Source organism: Cavia porcellus, unplaced genomic scaffold (assembly GCF_034190915.1).
Source record: "Cavia porcellus strain 051 isolate PalLab524CR breed Dunkin Hartley unplaced genomic scaffold, mCavPor4.1 scaffold_15, whole genome shotgun sequence".
Lineage (NCBI taxonomy): Eukaryota > Metazoa > Chordata > Mammalia > Rodentia > Caviidae > Cavia > Cavia porcellus.
This window is the reverse complement of record NW_026947498.1, coordinates 26,417,935-26,436,809: the sequence shown is the minus strand read 5'-3', so window position 1 is coordinate 26,436,809 and position 18,875 is coordinate 26,417,935. Positions and strand designations below refer to the sequence as shown.

General features: G+C 33.6%; 1 protein-coding gene across 7 annotated transcripts in view; it reads left to right on the top strand.

The window, feature by feature from the left end:
• Robo1 (roundabout guidance receptor 1) overlaps positions 1-18,875 on the top strand; it is a 1,010,950-nt gene that overhangs the window by 894,915 nt on the left and 97,160 nt on the right. For all 7 annotated transcript variants that reach the window (XM_063224749.1, XM_063224750.1, XM_063224748.1 and 4 more), the window contains 3 exons: positions 1,706-1,826; positions 2,212-2,350; positions 4,736-4,863. In XM_063224749.1, coding sequence (XP_063080819.1) covers positions 1,706-1,826; positions 2,212-2,350; positions 4,736-4,863 — 388 coding nt within the window. The remainder of the gene's footprint in view (positions 1-1,705; positions 1,827-2,211; positions 2,351-4,735; positions 4,864-18,875) is intronic.

Here is an 18,875-nt window from a genome sequence, read left to right as displayed (position 1 = left end):
AATACGTTCCATGATTCTACTTTAGTGAAATGTGTGTATGACAAGTACTTAGATGTACCTGAATATATTGATTATATAATCAATGCATTATTTGCATCTATATAACTATATTGATTATATATATGTATACAGTATATAGGTGTATATTTTTGTGAGAGGGTTAAAAAATGTTGACATAGCACAGAAAATAACTTTGAGTGATTTTTTAAAGACTGACATTTTTTTTATTATTTAAGTTTGTGTGGAAACAGTATATAATTAATGTAATTTCTGTTATGAACCTTTTTAAAAATATACCAAATTGAATAAAAGACTAGACTTTGTCATTAACAGTATGCAGTTTGCCTTCAGCTAAAATCATTTGGATAACTGTTGTGTGCAAGCATCATTCTGTATATAAAGGGCAGCGCAATGAACAATGCAGAGGAAAGTCTATCCTCAGTACCTAGAGTCGTGAACAATGCAAATTCCTGGGTCGTGTTCACACTGAGGTTTTAGAGCACCTGATAATTTATTTCTAAAACTACTCTTCAGATACCAAGTTCCAAATTAATACTGCTCTGTTAATATTTGATTAGCTTTAATATGGCTAAATTGTTAGACAGCTAAATTGAATGTCCAACATAATTTAGATATTCCAAAACAGAAGCACTTTACCTTTACAAAGTAGCAGTTTCAGTAAACTCTTTCAAGATATGGTTAAAAAGATGTTTCATTGTGTTCTTTCTTTTTTCCTCACTACTAATCTTTGATTTCTTCTTTCATTCTTTCATTTTTTTTCAATTTTTTTCTCTTTTGTTTAATTGTTACATTGTATGGAGTGAATATGCAGTAAAACCTCCTAGAAGATAAATATCCTATAAGTTACTCTTTGTAAAACCTTTCTAAGTTTAGGACTTTACAGATATTCATAGATAATTGAACTCAAGTGAACAATGAAACTAAAAACTTATAAATTGAAAAAGATGATCCAGTTTTTGATTCATGTTTGGCCCACTCTACTTCTTTATATTGGGTGTTTGTGTGTATTTACAATAAAATTTTAGGCAATTAATTAAGTGTTCTAGAGTACACCTGAGTGTGACTTTCCAGATAACTTACTGGGATCTGTCCAGTCTTTGCCTGTTAGGTTCCCAAGTTGCTGCAGGGAGTGAGCAACATCTATGTTTTTGAGGAAATAGCAGATTTTACTATTTTGGCAGTTGAGAAATGTTCCTCTAAAGCAATTCTGTCAAATTAGCAAACTAGCCAAAATTTTATTTCCACATTTTATAATACTAGTATATGCTTTGTTGAAAACATTTATAGGTGACATACATTTACATACTAATTATATTCATACATCAGGGATTGCTGTTTTCTTTTTCCACTTGCTAATTAAGTCACCCATGAATTTCTTGGCTTTCCTTTGTTAAATAATATGAAATAACTTGGCTGATATGAAAAGTAAATTTCTAGCTTTACAGAATATAAAAAGTTTACAGGAAATGTAGGCAAGGAGAAATTATTTTTTCTTTTATATATTTGGAATGAATTCTGTTTAAAGCCATTGCCTAATAAATATAGCAAATATTATAGGTCAGCTGTTTGACATAACTGTGCTTTGATTTATATGCTTAGAAGACAGATTTTATTTATGAAGACCTGTCTCATCTAAACATTAACCAAAGCTTTTTTAATCGTATCAATGTCAATTTTTTTTAAGATACGAGGAGGAAAGCTTATGATAACTTATACCCGTAAGAGTGATGCTGGCAAATATGTTTGTGTTGGTACCAACATGGTCGGAGAACGTGAGAGTGAAGTAGCAGAGCTCACTGTTTTGGGTAAGTGCACTTTTATCTATGCTGCTCACTTTGAAATGTATCTTCTTATTATTTTGTGTCCTTATGAAAGGGGAAAGGAAATGATTCATCAAAGTCTGAATGATCTTTATGCAAGACGAGAAGGGAAATACTGTTACCTCATTGTTTGGGGGTAATGGGAAGAGGAAAGAGGGAATCAGTGAAGTGGTCTGAGATAAAAATAGCCAAAGACATGGAAGGAGGCCTAGCAGGAGGTACTGACATGGGTGAACCTCTAGAAGAAAGGAACACTGTGGAATAATTTTCTACATAACATTTTAAATTATATATCTGTTCTTAATTAACATCTGAAATGATTTTTCTGCTCATGCATCTTTTATTTGGAGATCATTCTTTCTAATTTTAGAGAGACCATCATTTGTGAAGAGACCTAGTAATTTGGCAGTAACTGTGGATGACAGTGCTGAATTTAAATGCGAGGCACGAGGAGACCCTGTGCCTACAGTACGGTGGAGAAAAGATGATGGAGAGCTGCCCAAATCCAGGTACACAAGAGGGTTTCATGATGTGTTTCCTCAAACCATAGGAGTCATGACAGTCTTTCCAGTGGCTCAATGATAATTTGAAAGCAATATACATGCATTAGAAGGTATTCTTCCAATTTTGACCTCTTCCTGGACTAGAGATATGTGGCATGATACTATATCTCATGCTGGACAGCACTAGAGAGCCACAGATCCCTTCAGCTGTGCAATCAGGGAGAAAAACAACCAGTGTTCCACGGCACCATTTTTGCTAAGCTAAGATATTCAGTAGGTTATTGTATGAGATACAGGTTTTTGTTTTGTTTTGTTTTTGTACTGGGATTAAAACTCAGAATCTCATTCTTAACAGGCAGGCACTGTATCTCTGAGCTGAATCCCACAGCCCTGAGATACATTTTTGACTTATGAAATTTTCAGTTTGTAAGAGGTTTATTAGGACATATCCCAAAAGCCGTGAGCTTCTGAAAAGGAAAGAATACCAGAGATAATTAGAATGAAGAGAGTCACATGTTTTCTGAATTCATAGAAGAAGTGTATGTTCATGACCCTGGTTTGCCCAGAGAATCCCTTGTTATTTCTTATGTAGATTTTTTTCTTCTCAATTACATCTCAGGTAATACAAATTTTTAAATGGCGCTATTAGGAAACAGAAGACATAACTATGAGCCAATTAAAATCATGGTAAAAAGAGATCAGAGCTTTTTGATATCTTCCAAGTCCTTAAATTGGCTAAGAGTAGAAACGGGAATTAGGGAACCATAGGCAAACAGAAAATAAAACGTCCTGATGTGATCAGTAGTCTGTCTTCTGTAGTGTGTTCACTCATTCAGCAAGCATGCTGTTAGTTCTTCCTAGGTGTTAGAATTATTGCACTGGCATAAACATAGTGAATGTTCTAAGGAACTAATAGAAGAACACATGTATGAATAGCTACAGAATGCCATTATCAAGCTTTTCCCGGCCACATAAGGTAGACAATCAAAAGAGAGTCTTCAAAAGTATTTGACACATAAACAATGTCCTGAAAAAAAAAGTATCAATTCGATAATCAAGAAAGAAGAGCTGGTATTCCAAAAGAAGGTCATTACACCATAGACACAGCTAGGAGAAAGAACATCACATCTTTTGAAGGGCAGAGTTTAATATGACTAATATGACTAATGCATAAGATAGGTTATAAGAAGTAATAGATTTAAGGTTTCAGATTGTAGCTCTGTTATCAGGAAGTTTGTGTAATGAAGAATTTTAAATCTTACTAGATAATAATGCTGAGAAAAGAGAGATTAGTATGAGAAGTTATACTTTTTTTTGTTTTTAGAAAAATACTTTCATTATCACTAAGAATGTTACTTTATAATGAGGAAATGCCAGTAATGGAGACGCCATTGTTTTAGTTGTGCAGATAAAGTTGTGTTGTTTGACCTGGGAGATGAAGTGGATATAGAGCTCCAGAGTGATGAGAAATTTTTGGACTAAGTTGACAAATTGTTAGAATGTGGAGAGTCAATAAAGGGAGACACAGAAATGCGTTAGAAAAAAAGAGTTTGATTAGGTTGGAGAAAGAAAAGAAAAGTACTGGAACATATTAAATATTAGTTGTCTATCATATATTATGTTCAATTATTAGTTGTAAATATGAATGTGGAACTTAGAAGAAATAAATTTTGAAAGTGTTTGTGTTTTTAATCAACATAGAATAATGTATGTAGGTAACACAATCAAAGGAGATAATGTAGAGGAAAAAAAGAGAGTTAACGTGAAAATTCAAGAGAAACGCAGTATTTAAGGGGTGAGACGATCAGGTAAGACAAGTAAAACCCTGCAGAAGACTGTTGGCTCAGATTTCCACTCTGCCACTGCTCTAGCTGAAGATGATGGCTGTGACATTGCCTTGAGCTGCCCTGTTTCCTCACCTACAAAAGAAAAATGAGTATAGTTACTTCATAAACTTTTTGTGCAACTTCAGAAAGAAATTTTATAACATAGCGCATTATAAATCTGAGGTATGTTAAGAATTTAATTAATAATAGCATTTTATTTTAATGGGAGACAGTAGTTTAAGGAAATGATGAAAAATACTGTTCATTTAAAAGATTTCTATTCGGGGCTGGGGATTTAGCTCAGCGGCATAAGTGCCTGCCTTGCAAGCAGGCAGTCATGAGTTCGATCCCTGGTACCGATAAAAAAGGAAAAAAAAAAAGATTTCTATTAGAAAGTAGCATAATATATTAGCTCGTAGACATAGAAAAGCTACCTCTTTTATTCTGCACACCTAGAGGAATCCCACGTTTTACTTTGTTTTAAATTTTCTAAAGCAATTATTGTATTGATTTGATGCTTAGATACATGTGTGTTATAATGTGCTCTCTTCTGTGATGCCATTAGATATGAAATACGAGATGATCATACCTTGAAAATTCGGAAGGTGACAGCTGCTGACATGGGGTCATATACTTGTGTTGCAGAAAACATGGTTGGAAAAGCTGAAGCATCAGCTACTCTGACTGTTCAAGGTAGGCACTGGGGAAGTCCTTAGTTTGCTTATCGTGTTATCATATGAAATATGTTGATATTAGAAGACAATATTATTTATTAACCTGTATTAGATATGGACTTTATAACTCTCGGTATTTTAAGTCAAGTATAATTGGAGGAAAGTTATTGCTTATGTAAAACATTCTGTACGTGTTTGTCATAAGAATGCAAATTAAATTTTCAAAATGATAGAGCGTTTCACCTCAGTCAAAAATTAATGCTTTAATCAATGGGTCTTTAAAAATAGCATTTTTTAAATCTTTTAATCAAAGGATAGTTATTATCATGTAAACCAAATCTATTACATCAGATCACATCTTTTCAAGTATCTGTATAATTGGTAACACAAAGACAGGAGGATGCTATTTCCTTCTGAAATAAAAAAAAAAACTGTGTGTAGGCTAAGAATTTTGCCATCTTTTTCTGTGCAATATGTATTGTCTGTGATATAACAAATATTCAGCATTGTTGAATGAAAGAATTTCACTGGTACTTTACTATTTTTTGATAAAGATTTGTCATTTGGTGTTAGATGAGCCACAGTGAATATGATATTTTATATCTCCAAGTTTTCTGAAAGTCAAGAGCTCTGCCCTGTACTTCCATGCACAAATGTTTATACCACGTCCATTATATCCATAGTCTAGATGTTTTCATCTTCTCATCCCTTCCTTTTTCTGTAACATCTAATGACTATCTCTATTTTATCTGAGGATCTTTTTCTTTTTTTCTGACAACAAATTGTTTATTATGGAATTTGAGAGGCAATGACCTTTAAAACATTTTATTGGTGAGAAAAGTTCCCTATTTTGACAAGGATATATAGCAAATGGAGGTATTAGCTGTAAATCACTTAGCTTATTTCTTGGTCTACCATTAGCAGAGCGCTTGGTGCTGTCATCTTTGCTCAGCACTGTCTCTTTGAAGGCTATTAAGAAGAAAAAGGTGGCTTTTGAGGGAGTGCCTCTACTGTGGGCCTGCTGCAAAAGAGCCTTGTGGCTTTTTTTACACTAGAAAAAAGAATAAAGAATATTCCTTTCCTGTCTCTAAAGCCATTATGTCTCACTTTGGAGTTTTTAGCTTAACCTCATAAAAACAAAGGGGGAAAAAAACCCGATTCAGAGCAAACATTGAATTTGTAAGGCCTAGACTAATTCTCTTTAATCTAAGTTAGACTTGAACTCTATATGAAGCTAAAAGTATAAGAAAACAAAACCTCCTTGCATGTCAACAAAGCATAAATTTAAAGAATGTCAAATTCAAGTACAAAAGTCTTGCAGAGAGAGTAGAAGTATCCAGAAAGACATAAGACATGAAAAGGCGCAATTCCCTTCTGGCAACTGTAACAGGGAGGTTGATGGCCTATCACATTAATGAAATATATTTCACTTGTTGTTTAAAGCCTTTTACCTTTAAAGCCTGATGCTTTTTCAAGTAATAGCCGCTCTACTATGTATACAGAAGATGCTGAATTTAAGAAAGATCTATCCTGTGATTTTAAACTCAGTTTGAAAGCTGAGTCAACTTTAAATTTTCCACACTGATATCTTGATTCTCAAGCTTGATTTCAATGGAAATTTGGCACAAATGACCAATCCAGAAATTAGGTGATATAGTGTACCTTCATTTCAACTGTAGTTTTTGATACATTTGTGAAAGATTTATATAGTTGGCTGTTTAATATTTTGCTTCCTTTTAAAATAATGCACCTATATCAACACCAACGTATTTGTAGTATGTCCAAACAATGTAAGCATTATTTGAGTAAAGTAACATGATTCCTAACTGTAAAAAGACAATCTGGGGTAAAGGAACACTCAAAGAAATCTGAAAAGTGAAGTACTTTTTTTTTTCTTTGAGACTGATTATAGAAAAATACAGTATTGGTTAATGTAAGGAAATGAATCTTTTGGCAGCAAAAATAAATTACAAGAATATACTCAGTAGCTATGTTCATTTCTATTTCTCATGTGGTTCATTTTTAAGTGACACTCTGAGAGACAGTAACACCTAAAATAGTCTTACACTTGCTCATCCCTTGTACAATGATTATTTAATTTGAAGAACTGATGTTAATTGAGCAAAAGTGTACTACAGATAGAAATTATAAGGAAAAATTACTTTAGAAAAGGGTGACCATTTTTTTCTCCATCTTTATAGATGTGATTATTTTCACAATCTGAAAAAGAACTTGACTTGAGAATAATTTCTTTCCATTTTTTTTTAAACCTGAAATTTTGTTACTTTTTTAGAAACTATCTGTGTAGATATTCATTTCTTCTGACTAGGGATTGTCTTGGCTTTTATACTGGGTTCTGTTGACATTGATTACCATATATTATATGGGGCACTTACTGGGCACTTGATCTATTAGATACTTGTTCAATTTAAAGTATGAATATTTATTCTAAATTTAGTGGAAGAAATAGCAGAAACACATTGGCTAGGGGGGAACTCAGGTGCCTTCTGGTGACTTTGATCCTGGGTGTGAAGAGTAAGATCCATCATTTCAAACCAGGAGAGTTTGGCATTAGTGATTGACTGTGCCTGGTGCTCTGAGTTCAAAAGCAAGCGATTTGCAAAATTTAACTGAAATTTCTTGTTAAATTTGCAGATTATCAGACATGGGCTCTGGAGAATGTCATTCATGAGACCTGAACTGGGGCAGTGAAATTTGCTTTAAATTTTGTTTTTAAGCAATAAGTCCACAAATCCCAGGATAGAGGCTGTATTTGATGTTACCAAGAGAAGAAAAGGAAGGCTTTGAATTTTTTTCTACAGTAGTCAACAGTATGGAGGCTAGAGTCACATTGAATTTAGTGTAATACCCCTGTCCTTCACTACTGTGTGACTCAGAAGAGATTTTCTCAACTTCTTCAGCCTCAGTTTCCCCATATTTAATAACCAGATATCGCAATAACAGCTTTTTTATAAAGATTAAATTAAATCAATTAATTCATATATACATGATATTTAGCATATTGCTTTAGAATATTTTTAAAATAAGGTACATTTTCTTCATAACTTTTCTTATCAATAACTTTATTGCTTTACCATTTTTTGATAATTTTAGACAAATAGTCTGCTGCAACTGTAAACAAGAAATCTAAAGAACTAATATGGTATGACTATTATGCAACGAATTATGAAAAACTGTTCTCATGTATAAAACATTATAGGTTTTAGAATACCGTTGTTGTAAAGGCATTGGATTTTTACTAGCATTCTCAAAATTAGTACTAAACTTATGTTGATGCTTTTCAAAATAAACAGCTGAGTTAATAACTATGACTATGTGGGAGTCAAAAGATCATATTTTTTGAATTATGAGGTGTTATTTGTTATTGAGAAATACCCAACAGATGGTATTTGCATTCAATTGTAATTTCTCTACCTCTAAGACTAAGTGTTTTTCATATCTGGGGCTTCACAGCCCCTTGACTTACCTCTCTATCAAATAAGGGTATTTCATTACAATTCAGAAGGTAGTAACATTACCCATAATAGCCAACTTATTTATCCTCAAAAGTTGCCTAATTATCATGGCCATTTGAAAATTTCAATTAACTGCTCCAAAATATGCAAGAAACATGAAGTTACACAGTGCACAATGTTATCACACCCTTAAATTCTCAAGCCTGTACATTTGTGGTGTAACATGGTTATAGTCTTCCTGGACAGAAGAATGCCAAAGCCAAAAGAACATTTGAAGAAGTTCAAAATCCTGATTATAAAATTTAGAGTATTTTTTCCTAGCAAAAAGATAAATTCTAAAAAAGATCATGATGTTATAAGTTTCAATCTAAAATATATTGTATGCTTCTATAAATATCAAATCAATAAAAAGAATATCTCAATTTTAACTTACATATCAATTTTGATATGTTTTTAAAACTCTGACAGAACGACATGCATAGTCTCTGCAGTAGTTTGATCTATTGAAGCAAGATAACATTCATCACATGACCAGTGAAAAGTGGTACAGGAATATTGTTTGGAGTAATAATAAGAGAAAAGTATTTCTGCTGAACTGTGGTTAACCAGAGAGTTCAATCTGAGCCCATATTCCATCAATTTATGGGTATACAGGGGCTTATTGCCTATACATTTAAATCATCAGTTCTTTTATCTATAGTCTATGTATACCTGAGTATATGACCCTCACGTATAAAATCTGCACACCTCAAGATTATACTGAAAACTAAAATGTTTTAAAAGATATCTCTTACCACAGTTCTGACTTACTAAATTGTTATACTTTGAACTTCAGTGTCATTATCCTAAGTGTTAGGACTGCTGGTCCTGTCTTGATAGGAATAAATTATTTTTTGAACCACTTTTTTTTTGCTGCATCTTTTAAGGAAAAGAATATCTATTGTGGTATTTACAAAGTTATGACATACCTATGAAGTATAAAATCTAACCACAAAAAAGTACATGCTCAGCAGCTCTGGCCAACTTTTTAAACAGTGCTTTATCGATATTCTGAAATCTATGTCTCCACTTGGTGTTCGAGAATGGTCACAGACTTGTTTTATACCATCAAGCTATCTTAATCAATTTTAATGTTTGTTTGGTGGATCTTGAGATCTTTTTGACATCAGTTGATAATGAGCTATTTTTTTTTTCAAAAGCAATGTATGTTAATTTTATAACTAAGCAATTTTCCCCCCTTTGGTTAAAAGTAGACTTTTAAAAATACACAATGAATACAGTTTGGAAATACTTCAAAGAATAAAAACAATTCTATTATAACATTAGTAATAAAAATATAGTAAAAAATAACATTAGTAATAAAAAACAAAATAATAATCATGAAGAGAGCTTTAAAATAATTTCATTTTTCTGAGTGCTCGCCCTACAGAAGAATGGATAATAAAGCCACCTAGACTTTTCATTTTGCATTTTTCTCATTCAGTGTTGGCCTCAGCTTCTAAGATTTCTTATGATTCTTTGCTTCCATTACTCGTTGCTTAAACAGTTGAAACTAGATGGCATTATTAATCTTTCCTCTGTCTTCGCAACCTCACAGATAAAGCAGCTCTTATTACTGTCACAATTTTATTTCTGAAGTAAATTTGTGACTCTATCACCAAAATGATCATGTTCCCATCACTGTGTCCCATCAGTCACGGGAAACTGAACTGAATACAGACGTCCATATACCAGCCATTTCCCAAGCAATCGCCTTTTATCTCCCTGAGCCAAACCATTAGGAAAATCTAATCCCATTTTTGTTCATCTCTCTTACAATAGGAACTAAAGGATATTTAGCCCTCCCATGTCCCTTGAGACCTGAGTGCTAGGCTACTAAGACACAGGAAGCTATACACTTAGATCTCTGTTCACACTCCACCAGACTTTTTGCCAGGCTTCTCACAGTGACTGGTTATTCTTTGAAGCTCAAGAAATAGTTGCTTTTCTGACCTTTCTGCAGGTCTATTAAAAGGAACCAGGTGCCAAATACTGCCAAATAAGGTGATGCACTATTATCAGGCAAATGGGATTCCTGTGAAATCTCAGTTCCTCTCTTAGTAAATGCTTGAGCATTTTTCTTCCCTTGATGTGAAATTACTCCCTTGTCTGAATGTCATCATTTTTTAATCTATTAAAATATGGCAAAAATTATGCTGCTTCCTCTTTAAATGTATTGTTGATGTATAATATAACTGTTAAACTAAACCCTACAAGGGATATGCATTCTATTCTATTCTGTAGGATTGTTATTTTCTCTTGTGTTTTCCATAAGTATTTATGCCAACTACATAATGAAGGAGCAAAGCACTTCCTCATTAGGATTGATTAGCCAGTGACAGCTGCTGGAAGGCTGAGCCTTAAAGTATGAGATTGACATGAAATGAGAGAGACACAAAGGCAGAAAAAAGACCCAGGCTGTCTTTTGGCTGATTTAATTGCTATTAATGGGATGTTTCCTAGAGCTCCTTTCCTTGCTGCTGCTGAACTGCCTGCTTCAAACAAGAAGCTTTGCTGAAATATCATTGGTGTCACAGTTTATGACTGACCCCTATTTAGTGTCCTAATGAACTAGGACTTGGAGAGTAATTATAACTTTCAGTAAAATGAGAAGCAATTGTCAGAGGTTTGTATGAGCTTTCAAGTTTCTGCTAACCCAAGGTGAAGGTATTAATCTGCAGAACGTAATAGTCATGCAGTGAAAATAAGAGAAAAACAGAAACCAGGAGCTGAATTTCTCATATTCTCAATTTCTCTTATTGGAAATGTTACCAACCCACTGAGATATATCCAGTAGCCGCCTCCTGGGGAGAAACTAGTCATTCTTTCCTCTTCGGGTTATTCCTTGTCTTATTCCTAATCATTCACCACAAAATCTTAATTTTTTGCTTTTAAATATTTCCTAACTCTCTTTCCACCTCCCCCTTTTTTTCTAGCGCTCTCATTCAGGCTTTTGTTATCGCTTTTAGAAACTTTTAGGCTCTAACCAGTTTCCATGTTACCCTATAGAATCATTGTCCACAAGAGATTCATCTATCTGAAACATATGTTTAGTTATAGCAATTCATTTCATAAAAATTTGTCATAGTTTTCATCTGTCCACATAAAGTTCCAAAATGGTGCTTCTCTCCTTTAATTTAATACAATGTATGTGTACATTTCCCCATGCATACACCACCCTGACATTTAGTCCTGGGCTCTTTGTTATATTGTCTTCTTCGTGTCCTTGTCCACATACTCCATCTGTCCCATCTGCTCCCTGCTATTGACTCAGCTCAGATAATCACCGTCCTGTCCAGAAATCACTCTCCTTCCCTTCCACAGCTTGAACCATAGAGCCACCATTTTAGGTTTCAGTTTGCTGAAAAGAAAACTTTTCAGATAATCTATGCCAGTGCAGGCCAGGTAATTCCCTATGTACGCAATGGATGCCACTACTTCCCCTATCACACTGAGGTTCCCGCTCTGCTTGAGTGTAAATTTTTTAGAGCCATACCTTTTCTTTTGTCTTTGTCTCATTGCTTTCTGTAGTGTAGTGTGTGCTTTTAAGTTATGGTCCACAAGAGAAATAAAACCAGCAGGATGGAGATAGATAGATAGACAGACAGACAGACAGACAGACAGAAAGACAGACAGACATAGAGGGGAGATTATTAAGAAAATAGACTTATTTGGTTGGGAGACTGAAAAATTCCACATATTTTGATCTGTAATCTGAAGTAATCTGTAATCTGAGTGTAGAAGATGTAACAGCCAAAGTCTGCAATCCCGGGAACCTAGATCTGGGATCTGATAGCAAAACAAATGTAGACCTCAGATCTATAAAAAAAGAAACTTTATTCTTCCATCTGATAGACTATCCAATCGACTATTCTAATCTCTTCTGGAAATAGCCTCACATTCATACTTGGTGAAATATTGTTTTACCAGCTATGTGGGTACCCCATGACCCTGTCAGGTTAAGGCATGTAATTAACTATTAGTGGACTTTTAGTGTTCTGGCAACATTTTCTATGTGAGTCCCTCAAGTACACCAGCTGAGCAAGACCCTTGACTTCTCTTAGTTTCACTGTTCTCATCTATTTAAAGAAAATGAACATACAATTAAAATAAATATCAATGAGCTAGAAGAAACATAAACAATAACTAGTATAATAGATTTCCATAAAAGCGCATTACAGATTGGGAAGTGTTAATGTCTCTGCAATGATTTTTTTTTTTTTTGTCTTTTTTTTTGAGACGAGGTCTAGCTATGCAGCTTGCTATGGGCTCACTTTGTAGCCCAGGCTGGTCTGGATCTCCCAATGATCCTCCCACCTCAGCCTCCCGAGTGCTGGGATTACAACTGCAATGATTATTTTTCTCACCAACCTCTTCCAGTGCAAAATTAAAACATCAGATCTTCAGTAATTTTTAGTTTTTCAGACAACTTTGAAAGTATGTGATTATATGGTTTCATCGTCTTGTTTTTCTACAATAAGAATTTTTTTGTTATACTCTTAATTAATTTTTGTAAAGTAGTCTTTAGTATTTCTCTGGAAAGTATTTCAGGGACTCTCTCTCTCTCTCTCTCTCTCTCTCTCTCTGTCTCTCTCTCTCTCTCTCTCTCTCTCTCTCTCTCTCTCTCTCTTTCTTCTTTCTTTCTACCATTAGAAAACAGTGCACAGGGGAGATGTTAGTAGCATAGTCGCTAAAACAAGCATACTTGATTTTGAAAGCTGTATATGCAGATCATTAAATTTCTGAATCTCCTATTTCTCATCAGGAAAATAAGGGTGAAATTGTTTTTCTCAGAGGGTAGCTGTAGAGATTAATGAGCTAACAAACATGAACTGATTTGCGGGTTGTGTGAAGTATTCAAACTGTCATTTCATCACTGTCTCCTGTATGTGCCACAATCATTACTTTATTTGGTGTTCTTAGTTACCTATCTAGTTGAATGGAAGGATTAAGCTATGAGTTATGTGTAATTCTAATAAGATATTTTACATAGAAACATAATAAATACTTCTCAATAACTATGAAACTTTTTGTCCCTGTAATTAAAAGCATCAATTTATTTTTTTGTCTTTTTCTTTTTATTGGTACCGGGGAAGCGAACTCATGACTGTCTGCTTGCAAGGAGCTTACGCCGCTGAGCTAAATCCCCAGCCCCAAAAGCATCAACTTTTATTCTGGTTGATTTAAGCATTAATGGACATCATAATACTAAAAGTCTGAATTTAGTTAGAAATATATTTTTTCTACTGTTTCTATATATCTGACATTTATATCAGACCCGAGTCATAGCTATTACTTATTATTATTTATTATTGTTAAACAGATTCATAACCTATTTTCTTTGATGTTTAATATAATTATTTTCCCTCCTTTTATGCTAAACTCCTTGATTGATAGAAAAAATGAGGCATAATACTGGATCCCTTTACTACTCATTCCAGAAATATAATATATGTAGTATAAAACACAAAAAACTGAAGATAAAAACATAATCAACATTCCTCATCTGCAGATATAAAAAGAAAATTATTTTATTGAACACACAGAGATATTTTTCTTGTAGTTATCCCCTAATAAAACATTGCAGCAGTTATTTACATAGTATTTATATTACACTAGATTTTATACTATAGTATTTATATTATACTAGATAAAAGTGCTTTACATTATAGGGGAGAATATATGTATTTCATATACAAATATCAAAACATTTTATATAGAAAACTTGAGAGTTTATGGATTTTGGTTGCATAGGTGTTTTTGCAACACAGTTCCCTAGATACTGAGGAGCAACTAATAGTGGTTAGATGGCTCAGTAATTACCACCATATAATTTATTTTTGATAAACGAATCAGAAGAGATAATCTATTAAAGTAAAAGGGTATGTATGTGGTGAAATCTTTTCAAATATGAGAAATAAAATTTTGAAAATCCAAGATTCTTGTTAAATGTATATAGTATCACACTATGTGCACATTTTAACATTTATTTATTTATTTATTTATTTATTCATTTATTTATTGAGACCGAACTCATTTTGTAGCCCAGGCTGATCTTGAACTCCCAACAATCCTCCTGCCACAGACTTCTGAGTGCTGGGATTACAGGTGTGAGCCACAAAGCCCAACTGCATGCGTCACTTTTTAAATAGATCAATATATCATTATTTGAGAATGCAAAATTAAAATTTGGTGAATTTAAATAAAAATAAAACAGTACAGTCCACTGTGTAGATTTTCCCGGTAGAAAGTAAACGTTAAGAAACATTTGCATTAATAAGCAACCCTGGGAGAAAAGAAAACCTATTTTGTAATTTTGTGGTTCCCATAAATGGAGTTCACTATTTCCAACAGCTCATGAGATCTTTGTGTAAGAGTCACATGACTTTATGGAGCTTGTACGATATCTAGGTATAAGAGACGTAATAAAAAAGACTACTAAGCCATCCAGTTCTGAATTTCCTTTCTTTGATGTAGACTTCATTTAAATCATTTCTTGGAACAGTTTACTTAAATCACTGATTTCAGAAAACCTGGCAGTGTAATAGTGCACTATTTCTGACTGTTAATGTGGTTATTTGAGTCAAAGCCAAAACTAGCAGTGTCAAGGGGCCTTTTTGCGAGTTCAAGTTAGTTTTAGTATAATCCAAGATCTCAGTTAAACATTGTGAGTTCATCAGCATTTTGATGAAACACATAACTGTATTTGAGGCCTCCAAAGCTTTACTTAATGCATGTGATGCTTTTGCCAGACTCTAACAAGATGTAACAAACTGGTCCTTTGGGGAGTGATTCTTAATGACATATGGCCATAATCCACAGAGGTCCAGTGCAGCCAGGCATGCTGTAGTAAACACACTACGTCAAAAGGCAGAGGAGATTCTTACGTAATTATGCCCGTGTTTACCACCTCTTGTATATATTGCTATTCTTCTCTGTCTCTTTTAAGGAAGTTTATTAGTATAGTTTAGATATTCATAATGATCACATTTATCATAGGGAATTTGTATCTGTACATGATATGTCTTGACTCTTCTCATTTCCTGAATGCTGAATTCAAGAATCTTATCAAGAATATCACACCTTGCACTTTGTTATGCATTCACTATCTTTTTCTTTTATTCTTTATTTTATACTTGAAATAATGATTTAAACAACACAACTGAATTCATGTGCAGAAGAGATGGAAAAGAGGCCATCTCTGTGAGCACAGTTATAACTAATACAGAATAAACATGGTAGAAAGGTTTTGTTTTTTTGGTTTTTTATTGTTTCCCTAAGTCCCAAAATTTCCACCTTCTTTCTATTGTTGGGATAGAAACATTCATTTATTTATTGAGACTGAACTCCCTGCCTGCAGAACCAGGGAGTCTGGGATTTGTGAGGACAGCTCCCTCCCAACTCTTCTGATCTAGTTGTATAAACAGGGTGCTGAGCTCTGCTCTTGCTGATCTTTGTTCTGTTTCTGTTTTTGTTTGTGTGGTTTGATTCAGACCCAGAACCATTTAAATTTATCATTCTTTGTCATTTTCTCCCCCAAGAGAATAAGATAAAGAACTTGTCGTGTTCTTACAGATTAAAGAAAATAATATTTTAACCTTAATGTTTGTTGAAGATGCTGCATTCCCTTAGATTTCTTTCATTCATGAATCAAGGTTTTGGATCATTTTGTTTCAAAGATGTCAACATAAATCTTAAAATTAATCAAAAGGAAAAGCATTCCCCAGATGGCCTTGTTACAGAGAATTTCAAGCACTTTCTTAGTGTATGTGCCAGGCAAATATTTGAAAAAATATGTTGAACAGTGAGGTGCAAGAAATAATTGATAAGTGAGACAATTCTATGACAAGTAATTACTCAACGCCACTCTACCAAGTAGCCTATCACAGGCTTGCATTATGCTGTGCACTTCACTGTGGATTATTCATCTACATAACAACAGTGGATAAGGTTTTCTCAAGGCCCAGCATAACCGAGCTGCTGTTTTTAGCAAATGGCATCCTCAAATAAAGGTGTCAGCATAGAAATAGGTAATTGCATTGCATGGATGCATAAAAAGTGAATTAGCCTGAGAATGAAATTTGGAGAAGTAATGTTTTTTTTTTTTTTTTTTTTTTTTTTTTTTTTCTTTAGTCACAGGCTGATAACTCATTTTAAAATATTAGGTTCTTTACTAGTGATCTTATATAATTTTATGAGTTGGATTTATTTTGTGAGATTGGGTATCTTTTTTTCACTATTGTCCATTTATTTCTTTTCAAAAAATTTTATTAGTACATTTAACATTCATATCTATCACGTTCATCATGGGGAATTTATACTTTTACATAATATATTTTAATTCTTCTTTTTTTTGTTTTCCCTCCCCTCCCATCAACCACTCTCCCTCCCCATTTACAAAAGCTTTGTTTCCATTTTTTCCCTTCCTTTCTCATTTTTTTAAATTTCCCTTTCTTCCTTTACCCTTTCCCTATTTCATTCTCCTTTCTGATATCTACCCTCCATTTTGCTCCTTATTTATGCTTTTTTTCTCTCACACAAAATAAACAATACACTATTTAAACTTGTGTGTCTGATTTATTTCACTTAAACACTTGATCTTGAGATCCACTGATTTGCCTAAAAATGCCCCAAATTGATCCTTTATGACAAAATAGTACCTCCTTATATATAAATACTACATTCTTTTTCATTCATCTGTTGATGGGCATATGTGCTGTTTCCAAGATTTAATTGTTATAAATTATGCTCCTATAAACATATGTGCTTATATCATTATACCATGATGCTTTTAACTTTCTTGGGAAAATACCTAGAAGGACAATAACTGGATCAAATGGAACCTCTAGTTTTCGTTTTTCAGGTATCTTCATACTGGTTTCCATAATAGTTACACTAATTTAGACTTTTGCTAACAATGGAAAAGGGTTCCTTTTCCCCCACAACATTGCCAGCATTGTTTTTGGTTGATTTCTTGATGATAGCCATCTTTCTGGAAAGAGATGGAACCTAGTATTATTTTCATTTGCGTTTCCCAAATGACCAGTTATGTAGAACATTTGTTTTACATATATATTTGCTGTTTTTACTTCTTCATCTGAGAAGTGTCTGTTCATTTCAGATGCCCATTTTGTAGTGAGTCTTTAAATTTGGGGTTTGAGTGCTTTATATATTCTAGATACTAGTTCTTTGTCTGAGAAGTACCTGGTAGAAAAATATTCCCACTCTGTGAGTTATCTCTTCACACTCTGGGTGGATTCTTTTGCTGTGAAAAACCTTTTTAAATTGGTATGATCCCAGTTGTTGATTATTTCTAGTATTTCCTGCTCATGGCTTTGTTTTTAAAGTCTTTGCCTACACCTATGTGTGAAAGAGTTTTACCTACTCTATCCTCCAGCAGATTGTTTCTTTTTTAATATTCATATTTTTGATCCATTTTGATTTTAATTTAGTGAATGATGATAGAAATGAGTCCAATCTTAGTCTTTGGCATATAGAAAGCCAGTTTTTCTAGCACCACTTAAAGAAGCTATCTCTCTTCCAGTGAACATGTTTGACTGCTTTGTCAAAGACAAGGGAGCTAAGTGTACTTAGTGCTGGTTCTGCAGCTTCTATTCCATTCCATTGATCTTCAAGTCTGGTTTTTGTTTGCTTGTTTGTTTGTTTGTTTCTCCAGTATCATACTGTTTTTTTTTTTTTTTATCACGTCAGCTTTTTAGCATAGCATCAAATCATGGATTGTAATGTCCCCTGCCTTGCTTTTATTGACAATAATTGCTTTTGCTATTCTAGGTGTCTACTAGTGCCATGTGGATTTGGGGTTTATTTTCTCTAGTTCTGTGATGAATACCACTTGTAGTTTGATTGCAATTGCAATACATTTCTATAACAGTTTTAGAAGTATAGGCATTCTCACTATATTGGTTCTGCCTATTTAAAAATGGGACACTTCAATTTTCTGATATCTCTTTTTTTAGAGTGCTACTATATAGTTTTCGATGTAAAGGTCATTCACTTCCTTTATTAGATTGATTCTTCTTAGTACTTCATTTTTTTCTTGCTTTTACTGTCAAAGGGGTATTGCCCTAGTTTCTGTCTCAGTGACTTCGTTACTGAGAAATTCTATTGATTTTTGAGTGTGAACTTTGTATTCTGCTACATTCCTGAATTTCATTATTAATTTTAGAAGCTTTTTGATGGAGCTTTTGGGGTCTTCTACGTAGGGTGTCACATCATTCACAAATAATAGTTTAGCGTCTCACTTTTTCTATCCATTTATAGTCATTTTCTTTCTTTCTCTCCTCTAATTGCTCTGTATAATATTTCCAGAAGTACATTGAAAAGGACTGGAGAAAGTGGGCATACTTGTTTTATTCCTGATTTAGACTGAAAACTTTCAGTTTTTGAAAATTTAATATAGCTTTGGCTGTTGGTTCATCATAGATGGCTTTTATCAGATTGACATAAATATGTATTCCAATTTTCTGTAGGGTTTTTGTCATGAACATATGTGAGA